The sequence below is a fragment of the Anoplopoma fimbria genome, chromosome 11 (genome assembly GCF_027596085.1).
Source record: "Anoplopoma fimbria isolate UVic2021 breed Golden Eagle Sablefish chromosome 11, Afim_UVic_2022, whole genome shotgun sequence".
Lineage (NCBI taxonomy): Eukaryota > Metazoa > Chordata > Actinopteri > Perciformes > Anoplopomatidae > Anoplopoma > Anoplopoma fimbria.
The window spans coordinates 17,337,682-17,361,990 of NC_072459.1; the positions used below are offsets into that span (position 1 = coordinate 17,337,682).

At 40.4% G+C, this 24,309-nt stretch overlaps 1 protein-coding gene across 1 annotated transcript in view; it reads right to left on the minus strand.

Moving 5' to 3' along the window:
- Positions 1–989: 989 nt before the first annotated feature.
- Positions 990–24,309, minus strand: part of LOC129098545 (multidrug resistance-associated protein 1-like) — a 29,864-nt gene continuing 6,544 nt past the window's right edge. Inside the window, 26 exon segments of the mRNA XM_054607569.1 lie at positions 990–3,732; positions 4,139–4,333; positions 5,220–5,386; positions 5,803–5,961; positions 6,141–6,287; positions 7,563–7,664; positions 8,286–8,412; positions 8,585–8,784; positions 8,998–9,308; positions 9,954–10,161; positions 10,281–10,407; positions 11,085–11,145; positions 11,341–11,515; positions 13,081–13,248; positions 14,095–14,271; positions 15,427–15,553; positions 16,181–16,250; positions 16,417–16,504; positions 19,356–19,502; positions 19,824–20,027; positions 20,327–20,419; positions 21,144–21,305; positions 21,512–21,675; positions 21,678–21,688; positions 22,748–22,972; positions 23,323–23,454. Of these exon segments, the coding sequence (XP_054463544.1) occupies positions 3,624–3,732; positions 4,139–4,333; positions 5,220–5,386; positions 5,803–5,961; positions 6,141–6,287; positions 7,563–7,664; positions 8,286–8,412; positions 8,585–8,784; positions 8,998–9,308; positions 9,954–10,161; positions 10,281–10,407; positions 11,085–11,145; positions 11,341–11,515; positions 13,081–13,248; positions 14,095–14,271; positions 15,427–15,553; positions 16,181–16,250; positions 16,417–16,504; positions 19,356–19,502; positions 19,824–20,027; positions 20,327–20,419; positions 21,144–21,305; positions 21,512–21,675; positions 21,678–21,688; positions 22,748–22,972; positions 23,323–23,454 (3,856 nt within the window). The 3' untranslated portion in view covers positions 990–3,623.

Sequence of the window (24,309 nt, forward strand, 5' to 3'; positions counted from 1 at the left end):
ATTAGAAAATGGTCCGATAAAAGAGAGTTCTGTTGAGAGACAATTACATTTTCTATTTCAATACCATAAACCAGAACAAGGTCGAGGGTATGGTTAAAACAGTGAGTCGGTTTATGTACACACTGACAGAAGCCAATAGAATCTAGTAATGAACCAAACGCAGTACTAAGGCTATCATTATACACATCCACATGAATATTAAAATCCCCTACAATAATAACTTTATCTGTCTTAAGGACTAAGCTAGATAAAAACTCTGAGAATTCAGATAGGAATTCAGAATACGCACCTGGTGCACGATACACTATAACAAATAAAATTGACTTTAATGCTTTCCCGCTCGGGTTTGAAAGACTAAGAACAAGGCTTTCAAATGAGTTGTAATTTAATTTAGGTTTAGGGTTTATTAATAGGCTTGAGTCAAAGATAGCTGCTACTCCACCTCCTCGGCCTGTGCCTCGAGGAATATGAGTATTAATATAACTTGGAGGAGTTGATTCATTAAGGCTAACGTACTCTTCATGACACAGCCAGGTTTCAGTAAGACAAAATAAATCAATATGATTATCTGATATTAAATCATTTACAAGTACACCCTTAGATGACAGAGATCTAATATTTAAGAGTCCACATTTAATTGTCCTGTTTTGATGCACTGTTGCATCGGTTGCCTTAACTTTTATTAAGTTATTTTGTATAACTCCTCTTCTGTTGACTTTAAATAATTGAAGTGGCCGTGGGGCAGACACAGTCTCTATAGGGTTTTGGGTGGGTAACTGGGTGGGTAACTGCTCCAAAGGAAGCGCAGAGAAGTGTGAAAGACTGCGACTCTGCTTCTGCTTCCTGGTCTGAACTCTGGGTCATGGATTAGGTCCACTAATAAACTGGGTCAGATTTCTAGAGATGAGATCCGCTTTATATGTTTGCTATCAAAAAAAACTTAAAATATTCACTTTGTAATCATAAATATGTAACACAAATATGCTTTATTTAATCTCAAAATGCTTTACATTGTGTTGTGACACAGCCAAAGCCTGTCTCCTCCAATTTGTACATGATCACCAAAAGCAGAACTTAACAGCTTTAAGACATCATCAAAATAACTACTACTACCAGCTTTTCAACAGAGAGAAGCCTTTACCTGGCCCTAAATGTCCCACAATTCCATGTGTGTACAGATGTTAGAAGTGTGGAGACACAATGATGACTTGGTAACAGAGGTCCTATCCAGTAGCCTCACACTAACCAACAGTCTGATCATCAGTGACACAGGGAATCTATCTGGAGCTGAAGTGTTTCATCACTGGTGGGAAAAAATAACTTGCATACATTCACACACATGACACTTTCTGTTCACACTAAGTTTCTAGGAGAGGATTGGGGAAAATAAGAGCTTTTGAAGTTACATGCAAATAATATGGCCAAAAAGATTGTAGTTCCTATTATTAACAATGTGCACTAAAAACTCTCCGGTGAGACCTTTAAACCACAGTTCTTGTGCATCTTGAATGGTTTCTGGTATGTGCAGGTTAACTTGGCCACAAGCCAGCAACATAATGATGCATGTCTAGCAACATGTATTCAAAATGGAAGCAGAGAGCAATGAATGGCTTCACAGGATAATGTTGTTGTGATAACAGCAATGCAAAGCAGTGATGTTTTTATACCAAGATCCATGATAACAATATAGTCTCCTCTGATTATAAGCAAGTTATAATATATTTCGTTTTCTTCGAAACACACATTTAATCTCTGCAGATTTTTTAAGACAAATAACTTGAATATTTCTTTGGACATTAATTATCTATGTGCATGAAACTGTTCCCAGTGCACACTAGAACTGTGGGATTTCTTTTTGCATGTCATTTCAAGAGCTCAGTTTACACAGTACCTTAATAAAATGAAAGTTAATATATTCAGTATAATAACATACATACTGTTATTACATAACAGTAATTCACAAAAACAAATAACAGCAATACAAAGAAATACATTGTCAAATCAATTGGAAACCTGCTGTGAGAGCCGACGTCAGACTTGGAGAACAATGTTGTTGTTTTTTACTTTTTGGCATACATCCATTTGTTTGAGAAGTGACATGTCAACTGTAAACAATTTAAATATATTTAATGTGTACATAAAATCAAAATGAACGTAACAAGAGTATAATGTCCATTTTGTGTACATTCAGCACATTGTGACCTCATTAGAGTTCCCCTTAAATAAAACTCAGAGTGTGGTTTTCTATTAACAAAATACAAATAAGTATGTAATAGTAAGCATTTGTCACATGAGTAGAGCCTCTAACACAATCAACAGCCTGCATGAACACATTGATGTAAAGCTGTCGCTGAAAGAACACAAACACACAATAAATAAACAGTCAGTGCTGGACCAAAAGAGTAACAGTCAAGTGGAATCTATCCGACAGAGATTGTGCGTTCGTAGTTTTGTTGTGATTCATGTGTAGATGTTACAAACCACCACTGCCTGGGTTTGTGACATCATCAGTGTAACTGCTGTTTCTGACCAATCCACTGGCACATCTGCTTCCTCCTGATGACTCTCTGTAAGTAAGACTCAAACACTCCCCTCTCAGAAGAATCCCTCCTGATGATCTTATATTCAATTTAGCAAACCAATTGGAATGCTCGCTATCCTTTTAGCAACTTTGTTAGGTACAAACATAAGATGTGTCCGAGTTCCCTACTGCTCACTAATTCTAAACCAGCTGCTTTACAGATAAGCCTGGGGATATTTTCCATTTTCCTTAGAATAAGAAAATGTCCGTTAAACTGAGTGCAGGTCGCAGATTGTGTCATTTAGTATAAAACTGATTTCTTTAATACCGACTGTAAAAAAAGTGCATACTACAAAAGATTAGTATACAGTACATATTGTATACATTTTGGATGTAGTATGGAATTTGGACGAAGCATTGGTGAGGCAGGAATTTCTCACTTAATCTTAACTGCTACTCTCTTTTTTCAGACAATAAGAACATTCAAAAGTCCATCTGAATGCGCTGTCTATGTACCTACTTCGCAAATCAGCACTAATGTTTCAAAACTGCATCTCAAAAATAAAGATGTTTGAGGGCAGTCTTTGGCACTATAGGATTTTGTACTTGCGGAAATACAGCCTCTTTGTACTGACCTCAGCACTGGTTACCACAACCAGAAGAGGACCGTTTATGAGATTGACTGCAGGGAACTCTGTCTGTAGAGACTTAAACTCTCCTTCTTCCTCCAGCACAGATATCATGCTCTGGCTAAATAAAAGCCATTTTCAGTAAGTCCCCCCCCCGGTTCATGGCAGAAATGGCTGTAAAAGAACATGAAAGGGACGGGAAGAAACAGGGGGAGACATGATCTGGGCTCACAGGATGAATCAGGTTTGTTTGGGATAGGGGTAGTAAAACTGAAATGTGAGGTGGAGCAGCTCAAATCAAACCCTTTGTTGTCATTAACACCCTTGCTTAAGTAGTCCAACACTCTAAAATGGTAACAATCCCCTTTCTTGATCTCCCTCTCACTCTTTTGCTCCAGAACTCCACACCGTGGAGCCAGGTGAGCTGGGAGGGGCTCAGAGAAGCAGCTGAACAAGGAGAGGCACCTCCAGCTTCAGACCAGCCCGGCATCCTTGGCCATCCTGTAAAAGGCTCCTTTTTGTGCCAGGAGGTTGGAGGGAGAGTCAAACTCTGCCATCTCTCCCTTGTCCAACACCAGGATCCTAGGGGAGCCAGAATATCTATGAGATTCATTCTGTACTACAGCTGATTCTTGTACTTCTACAATAGCTACCTCTACATTTGTTAGTAATAAAGCCTCAAATATGCCTCTTACAGCTGTGTGTGAACATACTGGTATGCAGGCATGCACACACCTTATCTAATTATAATGACAGACTAATGTGTGACATCTCCAGACATTATCATTATATTTACATAAACATAAATAACTTAATTTTTAGACAATGACATGACCATGCAATGCTACTAAGATAAAGGATCAATGGAAACAATGACCACTGTTTGCTGTATAAACTAGTACACACACACACACACACAAAGAACAATAGATAGGGATTAACATATTAAAGCCTTCTGTAATGGCTTTTTTTGTATGGTGTACATTACCTGGTGTAGTCCAAGATAGTGTTAAGGCGATGAGCTATTGTGAGGACGGTGCAGTCCTCAAACTGAGAACGGATGGTGGACTGGATCAAGTTGTCTGTCTCCATGTCCACGGCTGCTGTGGCCTCATCTAGGACCAGGATCTTGGTCTTCCTCAGCAGAGCTCTGGCCAAGCACAGCAGCTGCCGCTGACCAACACTGGAGGGAGAACACAGAGATTTTAACAAGCTAAAAACAGAGCAATGCTCCTTCCTGAGGGTGTCATATGTGCTCTGGTCAAAGTCCTCGCTGGTCAGTTTTACAAATCAGGGTCTGGTAGATCTTTGGGCTGTGTATGCCTTTTAACACCTGTGGAGCACTCAGCTCTCCACCTGCTAAAGCGTGTTTACTTCAGGATGCCTGTGTGTCTGAATGAATGCTTATGAGCAGGTGAAGCTTTACTCAGCTTCTGTGATTGAGATATTTACTATGTACTTGTATACTGCTTTCTTTAGACATAAAATATGGATGATGCATTCAGGGTAAGCGAGGCTTTCTGGAAGGGTTTATGATGGTTTGTGAAGCCAGTCTTGCACTAATGGCCATTTTCTGCATCAAAAAAATGGCCAGCGCCTTTATTAGGAAAAGGCTTTTCTTTTTGCATTCTAATTTTTGCATTCTAATTGCATTTACTGCTTCCCCAGTGAAACTCTATACTTCCTGCAGATGTTTCACAGTACAAGTGTACCAGTAAAAAAGGAAGAAAAGGGTGTTATTGTGAAATATCTGCCTATGATATGTTTACTGTCACTGAGAGAAGCTTAACACTGTATGTAAAAATAAAAAGTTGAAGCAGCTGGTATTAATTGGTGAGTGAAAACAATGTTTGTGGTAAAAAGAGAGATAGTGGGGCAGCAGAGTGGTGAGTATGAGATGACTGTGTGAACGAATAAAGGAAATGTTAAGTTAGCTAATAAAAATTGAAGCAGTATAGATACTCATGTCTCTTATATAAGCCTAATTTAAAGAAAAGCCTGGTTCTCTCTGCGGTTGAGGTAATTAAAGTGTTTGGCAGTTTAATCGATTGTATATAAAGCAGTTCTACCTGAGGTTTTCTCCTCCTTCACTACACTCATGGCTGAGTTTGTTTGGCAGGCCGGAAACAAAGCTCTTTAGATGGGAATACTCCAGAGCCCTCCAGACTTCCTCATCAGAGTAGCTGTTGAAAGGATCCAGGTTCATCCTCAGAGAACCTGAAAACAGCACTGGATCCTGAGGAGAAGCGAAAACAACTGTTATCTGTATTTCTGAGATGTGTGGCAAACTGAGCCCCATTACTAGGTCTTTTTTAGATGGGTGCTAAGAAGTCCTCAGAAGGACTAAAGCTGCACTTCCTCACCAAATTACATGAATTACAGACCCACCAAAGCATCATAGTGAGTTCTACTAATTGTATCTAATCAGAATGGATGAAATGAGGACACATGCATGTCAGTGTCACTTTTCAATTGGGACATAGCAGTGTCTTAAGCTTGGGAATAACGACCAAAATCTGAATAACTGCTTCAGTGTCTAGTAGCGATAACAGTATTTTTCTGTTTAACTGGGGCTAGCATTCATTTCCATCTCTGGCAGAACATTCAGCAGCCATTTAACGCCACGTTGTTTTGCGTCGCCTCTGCACTGACCTGTGGTATGATGGTGATTCTTGAACGAAGCTCATGGAGGCCCAGCTGAGCAATGTCCACCCCATCAATGAAGATGTGGCCCTCAGATGCCTCAATGATCCGGAACAGCGCCAGCGTTAGGGAAGATTTTCCTGCTCCAGTTCGCCCCACAATCCCCACCTTAGGTGTAGATGAAGCAGGATATGTTATGGGCCACATAAATACTGTACACATACATACATCAACACAGGTGCACATAGACACTCACAAACAGGCACACAGACTCGTCAATTTAGCCAGGATCAAAAAGACCAGTGTAAGTAGACCACTGCCTTCAGTATAGTGATTTAAAGGCAGACCTTCTCTCCTCGGTTTATTTTGATGGTGATGTTGCGAATGGCGAGATCCAGATCGTGGCGGTAGCGCAGGCCAAGGCCTTTGATGTCTATGCAGCCTTCAGTGGGCCAACCTGTGGGCAGGCTGGAGGGTTCCTGTCTCCATTCTGCCTGGTGGTCAGAAGATTACTCATTTTAATAAGCATAATTCCCAAATCTTACTTCAGCAAAAGTATAATCAGATAAATGTACTTTAAGTATCAAATCTAAAAGTAGCTATCAGAATAGCCCCTCACAATCTTATATTATTATATATTCTTAAAATTCACCCTAACCCTATGTTTCAGCTGATCAAGGTGAAGCAAAGTTTCACTACTTTCTACACAGTTTGGTAGTTAAATCTAGTATCTTTAAGTGGGTAACTTAGATTCCAACACTGGGAAAAGCAAACATCTTGAAGTTTTTCCAAAGTTTACACACACCACCATTTCAAAATAGAAATTGATGGAATACCATATAACTCTACAGAGAACAGCTACAATGGCACTTAACCAGTGGTCCAACTAAAAGAAAATCAGCCCACAGTCCAAACCAGAATCTCTAAGTGATTATATTGAATCAATCAGCATGAGAAAATACCCCCCATGAGTATCACTGCACCATAGTCTCAATAACCCAAATATCAGGTGTTTTGATATTCAGATTATTAATAGGCTGGTGTATTGATGTATATCACATGGGGAGTTTTGAGCCTATTTTCGGTCTCGAGCTCCACTCACTCTACTCTATAGAATCTACCGATTGCATATATATGTGTTCTAATCAAAGGGCAACAAGTTAAAAACTTTTTCCACTTTGAAATTAAGCACGATTTTGTTGAAAGCCCAGATGTCCCAGTTTTCCACCAGCGCTTAAACACAGCATGCAATTCTGGATCTGAGTGGAGCTGGAGACGTTGAAATAGTCTCAAAATTCCCCACGCAAATGTAACCTGATCAGTGCGGAAACATTAAACAATCTGTAGATAAACAAAAAAGGATGTCACAAATACTTTTTCACATTTTCTAAAGGCGAACATGATCAGATCTGTGAAGCTGAAGTTAGAATTTTGTACATACATTTTTTTTTTTTAGTCTTTAGATTGATTTGCGAGCACCCAAAATTACACACAAATCCTTTTACACATTTGTTAATGGTATTTTTCGTTTCCAGATCATGTTATTCACAGGTGTGACGATTTTGAGACTAATTTCACTCTATTTGACGTTTTGTGTAACTTAAAATGCTTTGCACCGTACATCATGTACATACCTACATAGAGTTTTCGAAAAAAAATAATTCTAAATCCAGTTTCCTGTACTTTTAATCCTAAATGCTGATCACAATCCTCCTTCCAAACCACAAAAAAAAAAATGTAACCTAGGATTTTTTTCTTTGTCTTTGTACCTCTTTCTCTGTGTCACTGTATTCTTTCACTCTCTCCACAGCCACTATGTTGGTTTCCACATCAGAGGACATCCTCACCAGCCAGGTCAGAGAAGCAGTCAGCTGCACATGGGACAGAGGAACAGGACAGTGGACAGGTAAGAGATGTCTGTCTCACATCTCTGCATATCCAACCAAATACATAGAGGTGAAAGTCATTTAGATTGCAGACAGATTGCAGCATAAAAAAACCCCAAAAAAAACCTTGGACACAAACTAAATGGAATTTTAGTTTAATCCAATTCTGAGATGATAATCTCTAAAATTCAGAGAAACAGTGCAGATCTTTTTTCTCAAGTGAATGCATTACGCTTCCATAAAAAGCTGTGTCTTTGTAGAAATGCCTCCTGCTCTGGATAATCAACAGACCTGCCTGAATAGTTTTACTGGAGTGTTTAATTGTTAATGGCAATACTAAAATGTTTTTAGTAAATTAACTTCGTTAGTGAAAGAGCAGTTAGTCTAATCTCCTTGGCTGAAAGTCGCAGACAGTTTGCTCAGGGTGTGATTATGAAGAAGTGGACCCCCATGAGGGTGCTGATCTGGTTAAAAGGTCAGGAACGATGCAGACACAAATCGTGATGCATATACTGAATGATATAATAATATACATGTAAAAACCTGTCACTTCTCTGTGGCCATGAAAAAGATTGGACCTGGTCAGGTGTGAGTATGAGTGTTTACCTGGAGGGCATAGGAGATAGACAGGCCCATGATGCCTGGACTGAGGCTCTCTCTGGCTATGACGGCAAACAAAGCAGCAAATGACACGATACAGTTTCCTACAAACTCCAGGCGAACAGCTAGCCACCTGCACAAACACAGATTCATTGACACAATAAGGACAGAAGACCGTTGTAGGAACAAAGTGGAACATGCAACTAGAAAAAACTAAAATAATTCTTAATCTCTTCTTTTTTGGTTTTTTTCCTGAGTTAAAGACAATGCATACTGCCGCAGCATGTAGTAACTGTGGCCTTAACCTGTTTGCTACGATGCTGGGGTAGTAAGCCTTCTGGTTGTGGTCCACGCGCTGGTCACTCTCACAAATAAAGCGCTCCTGTTCACCAAAGGCTCGGATGACAGAGGTGCCCAGCAGTGTTTCGTTGAAGTGGGTGTAGATGGGCGAGCGGCTGACTGACTCCAGACGCTTCAGCTGGCGAGAAGACGCCACATAAAACCTCTGGACAGAGGAAAAGTTCAAGTAACCAGTCGGAATGAAATACAGTGCAGCCAGGACTAGTGGGACAGTGACACAATCTTTCTGATGAAGAGTGTAGGAGCATAAACCTTTTTAAAAATAGTACCCTATATTTTGGGCACCAAAATGTATTGAGAATGTATGAAGGGTAAAGGAAAAATGTGTTGTTTTGCCATCTGAAAATTTCCAACTAACCTGCACAAAAAAGTAGAGCAGACCGAGAACAGGAATGATGATTGCTACCAGGGGTGTGGCTATCAAGATGATAACGCAAGAACCCATCACGTTAAACATGGAGCCCATGAACATTTTAATAATGCTGGGGATCACTGAGTCAATGGTGTCTATTTCCTTGGCAAAGCGGTTGACCAGGTTGCCGCTGGGGGTCCGCTCGAAGAAGGACATAGGTGAGCGCAGGACGTCATACAGCATGGACTGGTGGAGGCAGCGGGACGCCAGGATGCCTCCGATGGACGTGGAGAGGGAGTAACCAAAGACTGCCACACCTACAAAAAGTGCATACAGTTGTTTTTTTAAATACTGTAAGAATTTCAAACACACATCAGCGTACTGTGGTCTGAAACATTCCCCGCTGCAAAAAGAAAAGAGTTACACAAGTTTCACTTGAATTGCTGCGTCACCTGAGCTGGCACCAAATGAGATGCGCTTTCAGATCCAAGTCAAGAACAAATCCTAGATTTTGTCGCTAAGTTGTAATTTTTCTTGTCTTCTGGACTGCACTGGCAATCATACTTCTCCTCTTGCTTGTGCACTGTGACTTGCTCATTCAAAGTATCTGTTGTCAGCTCTCCCCACTTTTTAAAACACCATATTTAATCATTCGGTTTGAGGAGGATATCAAGTCATTAAAGTCAGGTCATAGGTCAAAATGTAGTCAAATGTCATTGGTGCCAACGTCAAGTCTTTATTTAATTTAATAACTTTGGTAAAATATCATTTTAAAGATGTTCCTCCCTGATTCAGTATCTTGTTAGAGTGGCTGTGTATATGTCCAGTGCAGGTGTGAACAAAAAAGAAACCACCAACATAACGTTTATGTTCTTCTATTTCTTTAAGCTTCTAAGATTGTTTTGTTCTTGTGTTGTTTCTATATTGTTTAACTGCATCTCCCTAACCTCACCCCTCCTCACCCTGGGACAGACCGAGAGCACCGTACACCCCGAGCCTCATCTGTCTGTTGGGTTGAGTGCCATTAACCACGGGGTCATCGGTCCACAGGCTCAGCCAGTAGTTGGAGAACAGGGAGACCAGGTGGTGGGCGAGAAACAGCAGCAGACTGATGCAGGACAGAAGCACCCCAATGGCTCTCAGATAAGACCCGAACACAGAGAGCTTGACCTGGGGAGGGAGAGCAGACCAGGTCAGGCTGTGGTTGGGACCATTCCCTACTGCACTGACATATGATGATGAGGAATTCTTTGTTCTGATGCTGTTGAGCATGTCATGCTTCTACCAACCCGTCCAGTGCTGGCCTTGTCAGCCTCCGTCAGCTTGCCCACCTCGGGTTGCTTGGCTTTTTTGCTCAGCACCTTGTCCTCCTCACCCGTCTGGCCAAGTTTGGACACACTGCTGACACCAGGACTGCTGCTTACACATGTAGCAATACAAAGAAACACATTATATTATATACAGGAGCTTCAACAAGATGAACACCTAGTATATATCATGCTGAAATAAAAATGTAAGTTCATGTCTGGTGAAAATGATGCCCACTTATGGGTGATTGAAGAGAATTTGTAGCATTTAAATAATTTTCTCTTACTTTTTCTCTAATTTTCGTTGAGAATTTTTAACTGGAAAATTCACGACAGCTGCCTCAGGGTCTTTATACAGATCTATGTCAAATATTCACTGTTCTAACACCTGACAGTGTAAGTGTAGGATTTGAAATTCCCTCGTCTAACATTATGTGCGAAAGCTTTCTTTTTTTTTTTTTACATTTTCGATAATTAACTTTTTCCTACAACCTGAACAGGCAGCCTCATATCAAATTTAGGGGCATTGACTATGCTAATGGACAAATCTCAAGAACATTAACCTCTTAACTGAAACGACTTATTTACCACAAGTTTGTGACGTAAACATTTGGAATACAAAAAAGTCAGAGAAGATCAGGATAAAAATACAATTCTGTAATATTTTTGTTCAAGAATCCCATGTGCAGAGCCAATTGAACAATGACTTTTTCTCCCACTAACAGGTGTTGTGTGTGTATTTTTTCTTTGTGCCATCGTGCGCCATTGTTGTCCACTTTTACTCACCCAACAAGAGCAGGAGTGCTGCTGTTCTCTGTTGCTTTGGTTCCACTCTTTGGCACAGTTTCTAAATGTAATTTTTAGAAAAACATTTTGTTGTGAATAAAAGGATTGATCCATAAACCTGTACTTGCATCCACTGCAGCAAACACCTACTAAGATCCAGAACACTCCAAAACACTGCTTACGTTTAAGCAGATTTCCTCACTCCCGGCATTGCAACTAATAACTTTAGTAAAGTGCAGTGTGCGCAATGTCTCACCGTCGTTGTCGGTGTGGTCCACGGCAGCGTATGTCCGCTGAAACTCAGCGAAGGCTCCCTCTGTGGCCATGAGATGCTGGTAGGAGCCCATCTCTGTGATCTCTCCCTCCACCATGACCAGGATCAGGTCGGTCTGAGGCAGGTAGCTCAGTCCATGGGTCACCAGCACACGGGTCTGTACACATCCACACAAATATGATTTTTTTTTTAGGTGATACCTAATTTAGTAGATCTTCACTGCTCACTATCAGAATAATTTATAAGCCTTTAAAACTACTGTAAAGTATTACCATACACAGAATTTAAAAAAAAACTAAATTCTCAACCAGACTGACATAATCTGTCCCAATCCATTTATTTTGTCCTTGATCCTTATCAGAGTCCTTTAAAGCTGGGGTAGGTGGTTTATTGTTGCAGATGTTGTAAAAAAAAAAACATAATAGCCTTTCAGCATATTGTACTGTTTTCAGGCTTTAGAAAAACTAGCCTGTGGAGGGAGACTTTGGCCAAACACAGGTCAATTCAGAAAAAGAGCATTCCTATTGGCTCTTATACAGATTCTAATTCACCTGCATGTCATAAAACCTGATTCAACAGAGGAATATCCTGCAGGAAAAGCTGCTATTCCTGCATTGGTAAGAACTGCCTACACTACTAAGAAAGATTGAATTATCAAAGAAAACAAATACAGCGATAGAGAGAAATATTGAAAATACTTTAGCCTTCAGCTAACTGTAGTAGGCTGTGGCTAGCTCACGGCTCACGCTTAGCAAAAAGCCTATGAAATGCTTTGCCGGTATTGTAGCTTGCTAGAGCCAAAGAAAGCAAAGAAAACAGGATGGTAGTACTCATAGAATTGCCGCTTTATAATAGGGGTGCAACAAAATATCAACATACCCCAAAAAAAACAATGACCAAATTAGTGACAACGGTCTTAATTATTCCATTATAGTTATACATATAATGGATATAGTATAGTAACCTGTTTGGTCTACGACAGGACTTGATTTCAGCTGAACACTTTGTTGCATCAGCAAAAAAGGTTCATTAAAATACATGTTTTTGATTGAAGTAGTCATCTTTATTGTAAATCAGCACATGTCTTAAACAACCTCTAGTTCAATTTAAAAGCTCATAGCTAAAAAAGACTTTCAAAATAGTCGTTTGTTGCAGCCCTACTGTATAACAGCACCGGGAACACCATCATAATCTGGTTGATGATTGAAATGAATCACCAGTACTCTACAGGTTACTGTATGAATGATGATATTTAAATAAATGACTAGTATTAGTACAGGTAACTGTATGTAGAATGATGTTTGTAATAAATTACTAGTATTAGTACAGGTTACTGTATGTAGAATGATGTTTGTAATGAATGACTAGTACAGATTACAGCAAATGACAGGTAGGTACTTTTCCTTTCCCTCAAACCTGAAACCCTACAAACAAAGTTTTAGCAGTCGCAATACATCAATGATTTTCTGTAATGTTGGATGACAATAGGAGTTTTATATAAATTGTGTTATTCAATAGCTGTCATTTTGCACATATCTATATTTACTTAAGGCTTCTCTGTACTTCTTGTAGTTGTGCATTTGGCAGAGCTTTTCACACTTTGTGTCGTTTCATCCGTCTATGTTCTTACTACACCTGTCTATAATAACAACATCAGTATGAATAATTTGCAACAAGTAAATAGAAAACATGTTGGTTAAGCCTGAGAACACACACACACACCTTGTCCTTCAGCAGTCCCTGTGGGCCAACGACTTGTTCAAAGATATGTTTTCCTACGTGAGCGTCGACAGCAGACAGCGGGTCATCCAACAGGTAGACAGCACGGTCACAGTACACAGCCCTGGCCAGGCTCACCCTCTGCTTCTGACCTCCAGACAGATTCACACCCTACACAGAAGACAGACGCACAGAGATAGAGCCAGAGTTTGAACCACACAAGGGTACTTTATCATTTAATGACTGTTCTGCCTTGTTTGATGTCTATGTACGTTTTAAAACTGTAGGGAATCAGCTTTTCATAAAATTGTCTCTGAAGTCCGTTCACCGGGAAACCTCTTGCTTTTTATTCAGCTTCCAGGCGTGGCTAGGGTTTTGAGATTTTGTGTGACACACGCCATTCACAGCAAGAATACACAGTAAAATTGATCTTTTGGCAGTATTTTGATATACCAGCAACACTGGTATTACTGTTTCGATGTCTTTATCTTTAGAATACGTCCATGACATCTGTAGAATATGTCACAGACATAAAAAAAGCTAATATTTATTTTTAACGAAACACTTCCTACTGCTATTTCAAAATAAAAGCCCTCTAGCATCTTTCTGTAAACAGAATCCCATCATTTGGTAACACAAGGCTTTTATTTGAAAATGTAGTGTCTTGCATGGCTTCTTATTTACAAATGAGTACATGCTTCTTAAACTTTTTCTTTCTAAAATACATAAATGGCTTATAATGAAATATTATATTACTGATGGCCATTGAGAAGCAAACTCAATGTAGAAAGGGCTGGCAGAAGCAGGGCCACAGCAGCACAGCAATAAATACGCTGTCTGTGTTGACATCAGAAGCAAGCAAGCTACAGCACTTCACTGAGGTAGCCATCACCCGCCGCTCACTCAGGCAGAGTAGCCCCCGCTTGATTCAAGTAAGGGTTTGCAGACAACTTTGATGGATACCATAAATTTGTACCACTCTGCAGATGAACGGACTTTGGGCATATGAGTTGATACCTTCTCTCCTATCTCTGTCTCGTCTCCAGCTGGAAGGATTTCAAAGTCAGGCTGAAGGGCACACGCCTCCACCACACGCTGATACCAGGCCTCTCTCCTCTCCTGACCAAACATGATGTTGTCTCTCAGTGTGGCATTCTGTATCCAGGCCTGCTGGGGAACGTAGGCCACCGAACCCTGCAGGGAGACATACAACAGCTGTCGTATGAGTTCAGATTGTATAGCCCTCTGAGGCAAATTTGTGATTTTAGGCTATACTAAATAAATTTAATTAAATTGAATGATGAGCGATCAGACAGAGCACAATCCTGCTCCCCAGAGGATGAACCCCTCTGTTGTAATGTCCCAACACCCCATGGGTGTGCAATATTGTGAACAGCTTATGGACAGAAATTATCCTAGACACCAACATTAATGGAAAAGGAGTATGATGTCATTACATACAGTTTGTTTCTCTCACATCCCCTTCCACCACCACTTAAATCCTGTGAGTTGGTCAAGCTACAAAATTAACTTCTTGTCCGATGTCAAGTTAGGAACAGCGTTAGTTTCAACAAAAAAATATTGTAGAACGAGACAAAACATATCAAAATGTAGTACATAAGTTACCGTTTTTTGGATATAGGACAGTGAGAGATTTATGGACTAAATTCCTCTACAAATCCACTTTGACTAACAGACTAGAAGCAGCAACAAAAAAATTGGGTGCCAACTATGGAAACAGGAAGGACAGCACACATTTACAGAGGTGAGCAAGCGTTAACATAACATTAATAAAGGACTGTGGATATGGAAAATATGTAATGTGTCCGTTAGTCATTTATTTTTTGTGTTTATCAGTATTTATGTTGGCTATTGACGCTTGAGTAATATGCCGTTTATTAGCACTTCTGTCTTACTTGTGTCTCAATAAATCAGTCATACATATAACTCCTATCTGTGAAAATGTTGCCACGGTGTTTGCATTTGAGAATTACCGCCTTATTGTGTAGTTATAAACTGGTATTACTAATAATAGTGAAACTGGCTGGAGCACGGCCCATTAAGTTTCAGTCATTCCCAGCTCCTAATTCCCATTTCCGAGTTAAAGGGAATTAAATTACCACTGGATAGTGTCTGCATGTTGATGTGTGTGTAAATTGTCTTGCCTTATTGAATTTGCCTCTGAGATGCAGAGCACTTTATGAAGAAGAACTGTAATGGAACAACAGTCATCCAGAGCATGTGTTGCTCTAATTGATTTTACTCCGTGTTGGAAAAGCAGAAGACAGAGAGGTTTCAGTGAGCACTGCTGCTGCGAGTGTGTTTGTGTGAGTGAGCCAGAACAGCCACCTTGACAGCCACAGTTCCTTCTAGTTTGTCCATCTCTCCAAGCAGGGCAGACAGCAGTGAGGACTTTCCGGAACCCACGTGACCCACCACAGCCACCAAAGAGCCTTCTGGGATAAACACATTCAGCCTGCAGGCAGACAGGGAGATTACATTAAATTAACTTCCATTTAAGAAATAATCAGGATCATTTCTTAATCAAGATACAATTACATTCTTATAAAGTAACATGTATTGCAGGTGTGACCTCTAATAATCGACCATCTACCTGGTTAGACTGCCAATCTTAGAGCGGAATCATCAGAGTGGTGGATCAATGCAGTGATGAAACAAAAGGATCATTCCAGTCGGGCTACATGGGGGTGTTGTCTGACTTTACATAGAATTGCTTGGTTACTCCCAATAAATCCTGATATATAGCCTTTTTTAGAATAAAATGTTAACAATAGGCTAATAAAACAAAAATTGAAATAATTGATGTGCTTTCAAAATTACTTTTAACTTTTCCCCCCATGTTTCGTGCATTGAACTTTGTTTAGGAAGGGATGTTAGTATGGACAAGAGGAACAGCAACTCTTTCTTCGTAACAATAGGCATGAGAGTAATGTTTTAAAATGGACACAAACAAATTGTGCACCTTGTGAATCCTTTAAATGAAGTAGTGTGCGCAAGCTTGTATTTTGAACATTACATTTTTATTGTCGTTTTTTTTTTAATGTGAATGCGCTGTAGCATCCTGAGGAATGATGAAACATACCTCTTGAGTGTAGGCGATTCAGCTCTTGACCAGCTGAAAACTCCATCCACTATTGAGATACTGTGTGAGGCTTGGAGGAAGAGAGAAGAGCTATGAGCTAAACTGTGTGTGAGATGCCTCAATATACATACACAGGAAAAGGATCTCCATAACATGTGGAAATGTACAATTCTGGGGGAAGAGGGAGGACACAACAGACGAAGCAGTAGACAGAAAAGCAGTTGATAAAAACTTACAGCCGGCTACTGCTCTGTGCTCGACGCTGTCTTCCTGCAGCTCCTCGTGTGAAAGAAACACTCTCAGCCGCTTCAAGGACACACTGGCCTGAAGATTGACAAAGAGGGAAGAAAACCCACTAAGACTAGTGGCAAGATGCAAAAAACACTGTAAATTCCCAAATTCACGAACTTTTTCTAGACCCAAAGGCAGAAATTTAAATGCGCATTACTTTCATCATATTTATAAGTGATATAGATCTCAATCATTGTGGAACTGTGCACACATGTCCTCCACTCTTTGCATGCTTCATGTGTGAAGGCTCCGGGTGTCCAGAGGTTTAATAAATATTATAAGATTAAACCTTGCAGATGTTCAAGAAGAGAAAAATTGGTGGATTTTTTTTTTAAAACACAAGTACACAAATAGTTAGAGCTATATTATTTTTGTCTTACCCCATGTGATGCTTGACAAAAATTATACAACTTATCTTATCGGGCATACCAAAAAAAGATCTTATAATTCTGAGAAAAGTTGAGGTAGCCTAGCATCCGTAAAGGTGGAAAGTCATTCAAAGATTCAGAAGTACCGGATCAGTAACTTGTGAGAAAAACATCGGTAAAACACAAATGACACCTCTTTGCAACCGCAGTAAGGTAAACAACAAGCTACACAATGTATGTGAAGTGAGGAACCCGCAGTTTTTCAGTGTGGGCGGATTCACTATGGCTCTGTTATGCTGCCTTTTGCTGTTGATTCTGCTTAAAATCATTTTCAGGAACATAGGAGAATACATCAATTGCTTCATGTTTGATTGTCATCCATCATCCCTCGCTACTGATCTGTAAATTACAAAGGGTCTCTATTACAGGGTCCAACAGTTTCAAGACTCAAAAGCAAGAAAACTTTGAAGTTCCAAACCACCTACAGAAAAGAGAGGAGAGTAAAAGAAAAAGAGAAAGAGAAAAAAAGAATATAAAAGAAATAATTCCCACCAATCAAACCTGCTATACCTGCGGAATAAGTCGCTAAACAGGCAGGAGAAATCTTCCTTTGGACTTTCCCTTTAAAAAGAGCGTGTGGACCGATGCGTTAGAATAACCACATTTAAGACTACTGGCTCATCAGGTATGTTCCATTTTCATCAATGCAAGTAATTTCCACTCTAACAGCTAGATGTATAAACGGCATCTGCAAAGTTCTCAACCAAAATAATTAAACATCAGGATGGTTAGTAATTAATCCATAGAGCTTGTATTCCCAAATATTTTATAAAATGGTTCACATTAAAAAGGATAAAATGAAAAGATCAATCATTTGGAAATAATATCTCAAATGTAATAAAAATTATGTTATTTGTGCAATTTCATTATACCCTAATTTTAATTTATTTAAAATTAAGTTTATAAATGTGCCTCAAAATAATATTTTACAGAACACTGTGCAGACTGCTTAAAAAACAACTGTAACCAGTGAAACTGACAGACTAAATAACCTAAAAAAAAATGCCTTTTACTATCTTTCACCTTATTTTTCATGCTCACCTCATCATTTCATTCGCAGCTCTCTCTAGAAAACTGAGTGTACTTCTGGTCTGAAGTCAGCGTGAAGTGCTCAACACACATCTGTCTTTTATAAATACAAGTTTACGTACTTGTAAAGACGTACAGATGTTTATTGTGCGCACACATCGATTCTTTTCCAACACTTGCATTTTCAGATTCCAGTTCCCCATGCACACTGAAACCCCATAACAATAGAAAGATCGTTAACACCCAACACCTCTATTTCTATAAAGTCATAGGGCGACTGTGGCTCAGAAAGTAGAGCGGGTCGTTCCAATCAGAAGATCGGCAGTCGATCCCCGGCTCCTGTAGTCCATGTCAATGTGTCCTTGGGCAAGACACTTAACCCCAAAATACTCCCGAAGGCTGTGCCAGCGATATGTGGATGGGTATGAATGGTTAGATAGTGCTGTTTCAGGTGGCACCCTGCATGGTATCCCCTGTCATCAAGTGTATGTATGGGTGTGAATTGGGGAATGATGACATGTAGTGTTAAAGTGCTTTGAGTTTTTGATAACACCCCCCCCAAAGTATGATTAATGGATTAAGTTGGTAGTACTCACAGTGGAAACACAACATTCAATGACACAAAATTCAACAGCCATGTGTCTTTCCACAAAATGTTCCTTTAGTTCCTCTGAATAATTGAGCCGTCTTTGAATAGCTAGGGCTACAAGCGAGCGGCACTATTTTATTATTATTAAATCATTATTATTAATGTACAATGTCCAAGAATCAACAGTGTTGAAAAAGAATCAATGGAACTCTTCCAAAACACCAAAAGTGTTAGCTTTAGTAAATGTTTCTGTCTTTTGAAAGTTTGTTTGTTGTTTCCTCACTTACTCGACACCTCTCTCTGGACCTGTTCAGATCTGGCATCAACATGCGTCATGTGCAATCTGATAACAAGTGGACAGCTCCATATACAGGTGTGGATACATCCAAGACACATTGAGATCCGATTGTTTAGACCACATTCAGAGGACAAAAGTGTGTGTGTGTGTGTGTGTGTGTGTGTGTGTGTGTGTGTGTGTGTGTGTGTGTGTGTGTGTGTGTGTGTGGTGTGTGTGTGTGAGCAAAGGACGCTTGTATTAAGGTGAATGAGCCCTTTAAAACAGAGTTGGTCCCTGGATTCATTAGTCCTCTGTGTGCTATTTCACCTGCAAAAGCAAGCATTCCAGTGATGGCTTACCAGGACATGTTTTTAATAATACTGGGAATGTGCCAGAGGGAACATGAGGTTAAGGCTTTTTATCTTGACAGCTGAGTTCTGTGCCAAAAGTCATACACTGCACCTCTTCCATTCCTTATTTCTTACTCATTGAAAGGCCATGCTACACAGTGGAACAGTGGAGACAACGGAGTGTCGAGCATGTGAATGGAGACACACTAACCTGCACCATACTACTGATGACCATTGGCAGCATGTTGAGAGGAAAACGCAGGATGTTGAAGAGCGCAAGTGAAACAAAGGCCTTCTGGGCATCGAGCACATTGTGCTCATCAATCAGCACATACACAGTGAAGGTCGACAGGGCAACCTGTACAGTGACACAGCAGGAGGGAGAGAGAAAGACATGTAATTGAGATTAGTCCTTTTTAATTTGTTCTGATGTTTCTATTTTCAGAAAATGAGATAAGCAAAGTCATGTTCCCCACAAATCTTTTGATTTTTAGACAGCCTGGATATCTGTGATCCTGTCATTCCCACATCTTGTCCAGTCTGTGTGGATGCTGCTGCCTGATTGGGTGTCTGTACTTGTCGAACAACACAACGCCATGTCCACATGATGAGATGAAATAAACTACACACATATGTTTCTTCATTGTGTTGCATGTCAGACCTTTAGTGTTGGACTCACCAGGAAGGGTGCACAGATCCAGGTGAAAGTGGAGATGGCACCCAGGTAGGCGGTCTTCTTCAGGACCCGCAGCTCACTCTCACGGATCTCTGACACTTTGTCCTTGAAGGCCAGCTCCCAGGCGTACAGCTTCAGCACCTTGATGCCGTTCAGCATCTCATTCATCAGCTTGATGCGATTGTCTTTACTCTTCATCTGAGCAACCTGCTCAACAGACACCGGCACAAAACATTTCAAGAAACAAACACAAGGCAGACAATGCTACACACTGACACAAGCTTGACTGTGATCCTTGATCCTCAGTGCTAGCAACCTCCTCTCTGTATGAATACAAATAATAAGCCCTCTGTTGGATATTCCTTCACTGTCACTGAACACACCATCCACTGGCAATCTGAACACCAGAAAGGCTGCAGAGGCAGTATGAGGAAGTAATCATGAAGTTTTGTATGGCTTTAGAGGAGAGATTTGTGTGACAATGTGTGTCTGTTGAAGAGTCCCACCTGGTAGGTTTTGGTTTTCATGGCGATGACAGCATTAATGGGAACCATAAGAACCATCACAGCCACTCCAGCCAGCACGGACGGACCCAAGTTCTGCACAGCAACAGATCAAAACTAGAATTACCACCTTATGGTTGCAGTTTACATCCAACTCTGTCCAAAACATAATGCTTCCATCCACAGATAATAAACCAATAAAAACACATAACGAAAAAGCATTTCCACTAACATCAGCACTATAACAGACTTACACTGAAGTAACCCCTCGTGTTCACTGGAAGCCTTTCAGAAGCGGAGTGTCCTCCAGCACACTTTCAGTTGTTTTACAATTTTACTAAGCAAAGTTATTGGATGGCTGCTGGAGCTAATCTGCTTTGTTTGTGAAGTTGGCCTGTTATGTTCAATTTTTAAAAAAAGGACAAATGAAAAAAAGACAAAATCTTATTAAAGAAAATAAAAACACACTTACAGTATTATTCAAAGCAAAGTATCAAAAAAGTATTGTTTTAATCTCTGTATTGTTTGGTACTCACCACCATATCATTACTACACTATTGAACCATTGTCTCTTTAAGTATTGAGATTTTTTTTCTTCTAGCAGCTTTGTTCCAGAACTGACCGCCGCATAATGTCCCACTACAGCAGAGGTTCATTTCTGGTCCACCAGAAGACATTAGCCTGTTACTGCAGGCTGCCATTCAAGTGTTATTGTTGGCAGTCCAAATCTGCCCATGTGAGACTACATCTGCATGGAACTGTTGGGTATGTTAGTGAACTTGGGCCAGTGTGACAGTCTACAGTTGCTCTATAATCCTACCTGCCAGAGAAAGTAGAGGGCCAGTACCACCTGCAGAGGGGCGGACCATATCATGTTGATGTAAGTGATGAGGTCCATGAAGCGCTGAGCGTCCACCGACATCAGGTTGACCATCTCTCCCACCGTGGAGGTGCGACGCGCTGCGCTGCTTATAACCAAGGCCTGAAAGAGCAGATCCATGTAGGGAAAAATCCCTGCAAAGGTTAGAGTCCAACTGTAGATTCAAAGCCAACGCATTCAACTGACTGGGAGAGTAATTAAGCCATTTATTAGAGTGTTTTAGGTTACTGAAAGTTCTTTCAACTTTGAGTTTTTGTTTTTACTCTAAACCGAAGACATTCTAAAATAACAGTTATCTTTTCCTGTACCTTCCTGTAGACAGCTCCTATGATGGCAGTGCGCAGGCGCATGCCTGAGACAAAGCAGACATGAAAGTACTTCTGAAGGATGAGCGACTGCACACAGGTACATATGAAGAGCAGAGCCGTATAGAAGTAACCGTGCCAGGAGGGGGCACTGGAGTTGTTGACGAGCGGATCAGCAGCCTGGATGGGATTGAGTGAAGAAAATAAGCATTAGGGACATGTTTACACTTAGCTATAAAGGAAATCACCAACAAAATGTTGTCCATCTGATCTTCACAACCCATGAGATGAGATTTGTGAGCTTTGTCTCAGGTAAAGGAAAACGTTGCTGCTGATTATGTGACTCTCCATTCTGTGTATTTAGGTCGGTATCTTTAGTAACTACATTAGCTTATTTTCAAAAAAAGTATCCTGATGTGGCCAAGGAGGTCTAGGTCTTTGTTCCCACGGCACATCAGGCAGTCTACAGAGGAGTCATCCCCAGCTCCTGCGTCCAGCCTCACAAAGACCAAACCTAAGGGTGTATTCAGGCAGGCCTCATCTGTCTTTGTCTTTCTTATCTCTGGTAGAAAATGTCCAAGTTCACCGGCAGAAATTGTCCCCATAAATGGGCGACAAAATAGTAAATACCAGCAGAACGATTCATGTTGAAAAGTATTAAGTAAATTTTTCTACAGGACATGATGGTCAACAGACAAATAAGTGCCATGACAAACAATCTTCTCAGTCAAAAACAGATTAGTTACGAATGGCTTGATTTACATCACATTACTTACATCATATAAGGGCTGTCAAGGAATATATTTTAAATTTGAATATGTGTCAAGTAAAATAAACAAAACACATATTCGAATATGAAAATGTATTTTAAATAGTGAAGAAAAAAAACAAAAGAGCACTGCTGTGGCCGTCTGCCTCGCACGCACTATAAGCACCGCATGACGGGAGTCAAACAACGTCACTTTCATTACTGAAAAATGAAATGTAAGGTTTAACTGGGAATATTCTCTGGAACTGAGACTTGAGCAGCGCATAGTCGTTCTGTCATTTGACTCCATCTTTGGTAAACGTTTCCACCCGTTAAATTAATATATTCTGCTGAAAGGTGGACCCTGACTTTGTGCCAGCCCCAAACATTTAAATTTGACCCTCTTCTGGTGTATGAAAGGTGCACGTACGAACCCCCAGTTGCATCAATGATTCATTTTCATTTAATATGAAACAGATGAGGTTTCTCACCGGAGGATCTCAGGCCCGACGAACATGAGGACGTCCTGGATGATCTTATAGAGGCAGGAGATGAGGAAGTATGGCCCGAAGGTTAGGCACAGGGCCCAGAACAGGGAGGGCTCCTTTGTTTTCTGGGCTTTTACAATTAAAATTTCAGACTCTTCCACAGCCCGGCTCTCTTTGCGGTCGCTCTGCGCAGCTTTCTTGGGGGAGTACAATGTTTTCTGCTCCGTCCTGAAAGGAGAGAATTAATGGAAAGGCAAACTGCTTTAATAGGAGAGTCATCCATGATTTGTGTGATCTTTTTCTCAATTCAGTGGACCTTTAAGACCTGTAGTCTAAGATGATGTCTCCACACAGAAAAAGAGAAAGTGATGAGTTTTGGGTGTAGAAAGTTCAGACTTCAGACCAAAGCTGCTAGCCAAAACTATTTATCAAAACCTTTGTGTAACAAAGAAAAGCAAAATATTCTTCTTCCTATGAACATCAAATATAGCAGGTGTAGTTTTACCAGGGTAACAATGTTGAACATTTTCTGTATATTACTTTGAGGTGGTTATGCTCTGCTGTACTGAGATCCTGACCTTTGGACCTTTTGGCACTCTGTGTTCCAGCGGCACACCAGATGTGGGACCACTCTATTGGAGCGGTCCTCAGAGTTCAAAGACCACAGGTCCTTTTCCTCCAGTGGGCGCCTGTAGCCCGTCACCATCAACCTGGTGGAGACAAGAAGGGTGGAAAGAGGAGCAGAGAAGCATTTAAATCCAGTGAATAAGATTAACATCGTGTATATCATCATGTTCCATTTGTCTCGCAGGAATATTTTCTGAAACCATGACACATTTCCGCCATGCTGGGTGTGTGCGCACAAAACCAGCAGAATAAGACACAACTCAGCTTCATTTTTACTTTAAACTAAAAATAGATTAAAACCAAAATACAGACTAATCCAGCGAATTAGATGGAAGTGTATGTAAAAGCTTTCCAAGGTTTTTTGTACCACTTTCCAGAAAGAAAAGAATATATAGACCGTTGACATCTTTTTCAATATCAGAGGCAACATTACACAGTTGGGAAGACAAATGATAAACAACCCAAAGGCCTCAGCTCCTCCATGAGAAATACCTCCGATTAAGACCACATTAAAGATTATTTTACTGTTCAGCCATCAACAATGAAAGAAAACAGGAACGGCAACTCATTCTTAAATGATCAAATGCTAGAGAATATCATTTTCCCACAGTCACCATCACGACCAGACCAGTGACTTAAAGGATGGGTTAACAATTGATCAAGTCTGTCTTTAAACAATACTCACATGCCCATGTGGACATTGAAAGAGGTTTTGCTTGTTGTAATCATCCCTCCTGTTCATACTGGCCGTTAATAGATCCCTTCTCCCTAAGTGGAGAGCTGCCAAAGTTACTGTCTGTTTAGTTCAGAATTCCTTCTTTGTGTTTCCCTGGATAGTGTCTCCTTGCTGACCTGCATTGGAGGGATAGTATCACAAAGAGGGAATTTTATACTAAAAAGACTAATGTTTAATATCCTTTAATAACATTCAAAATGGA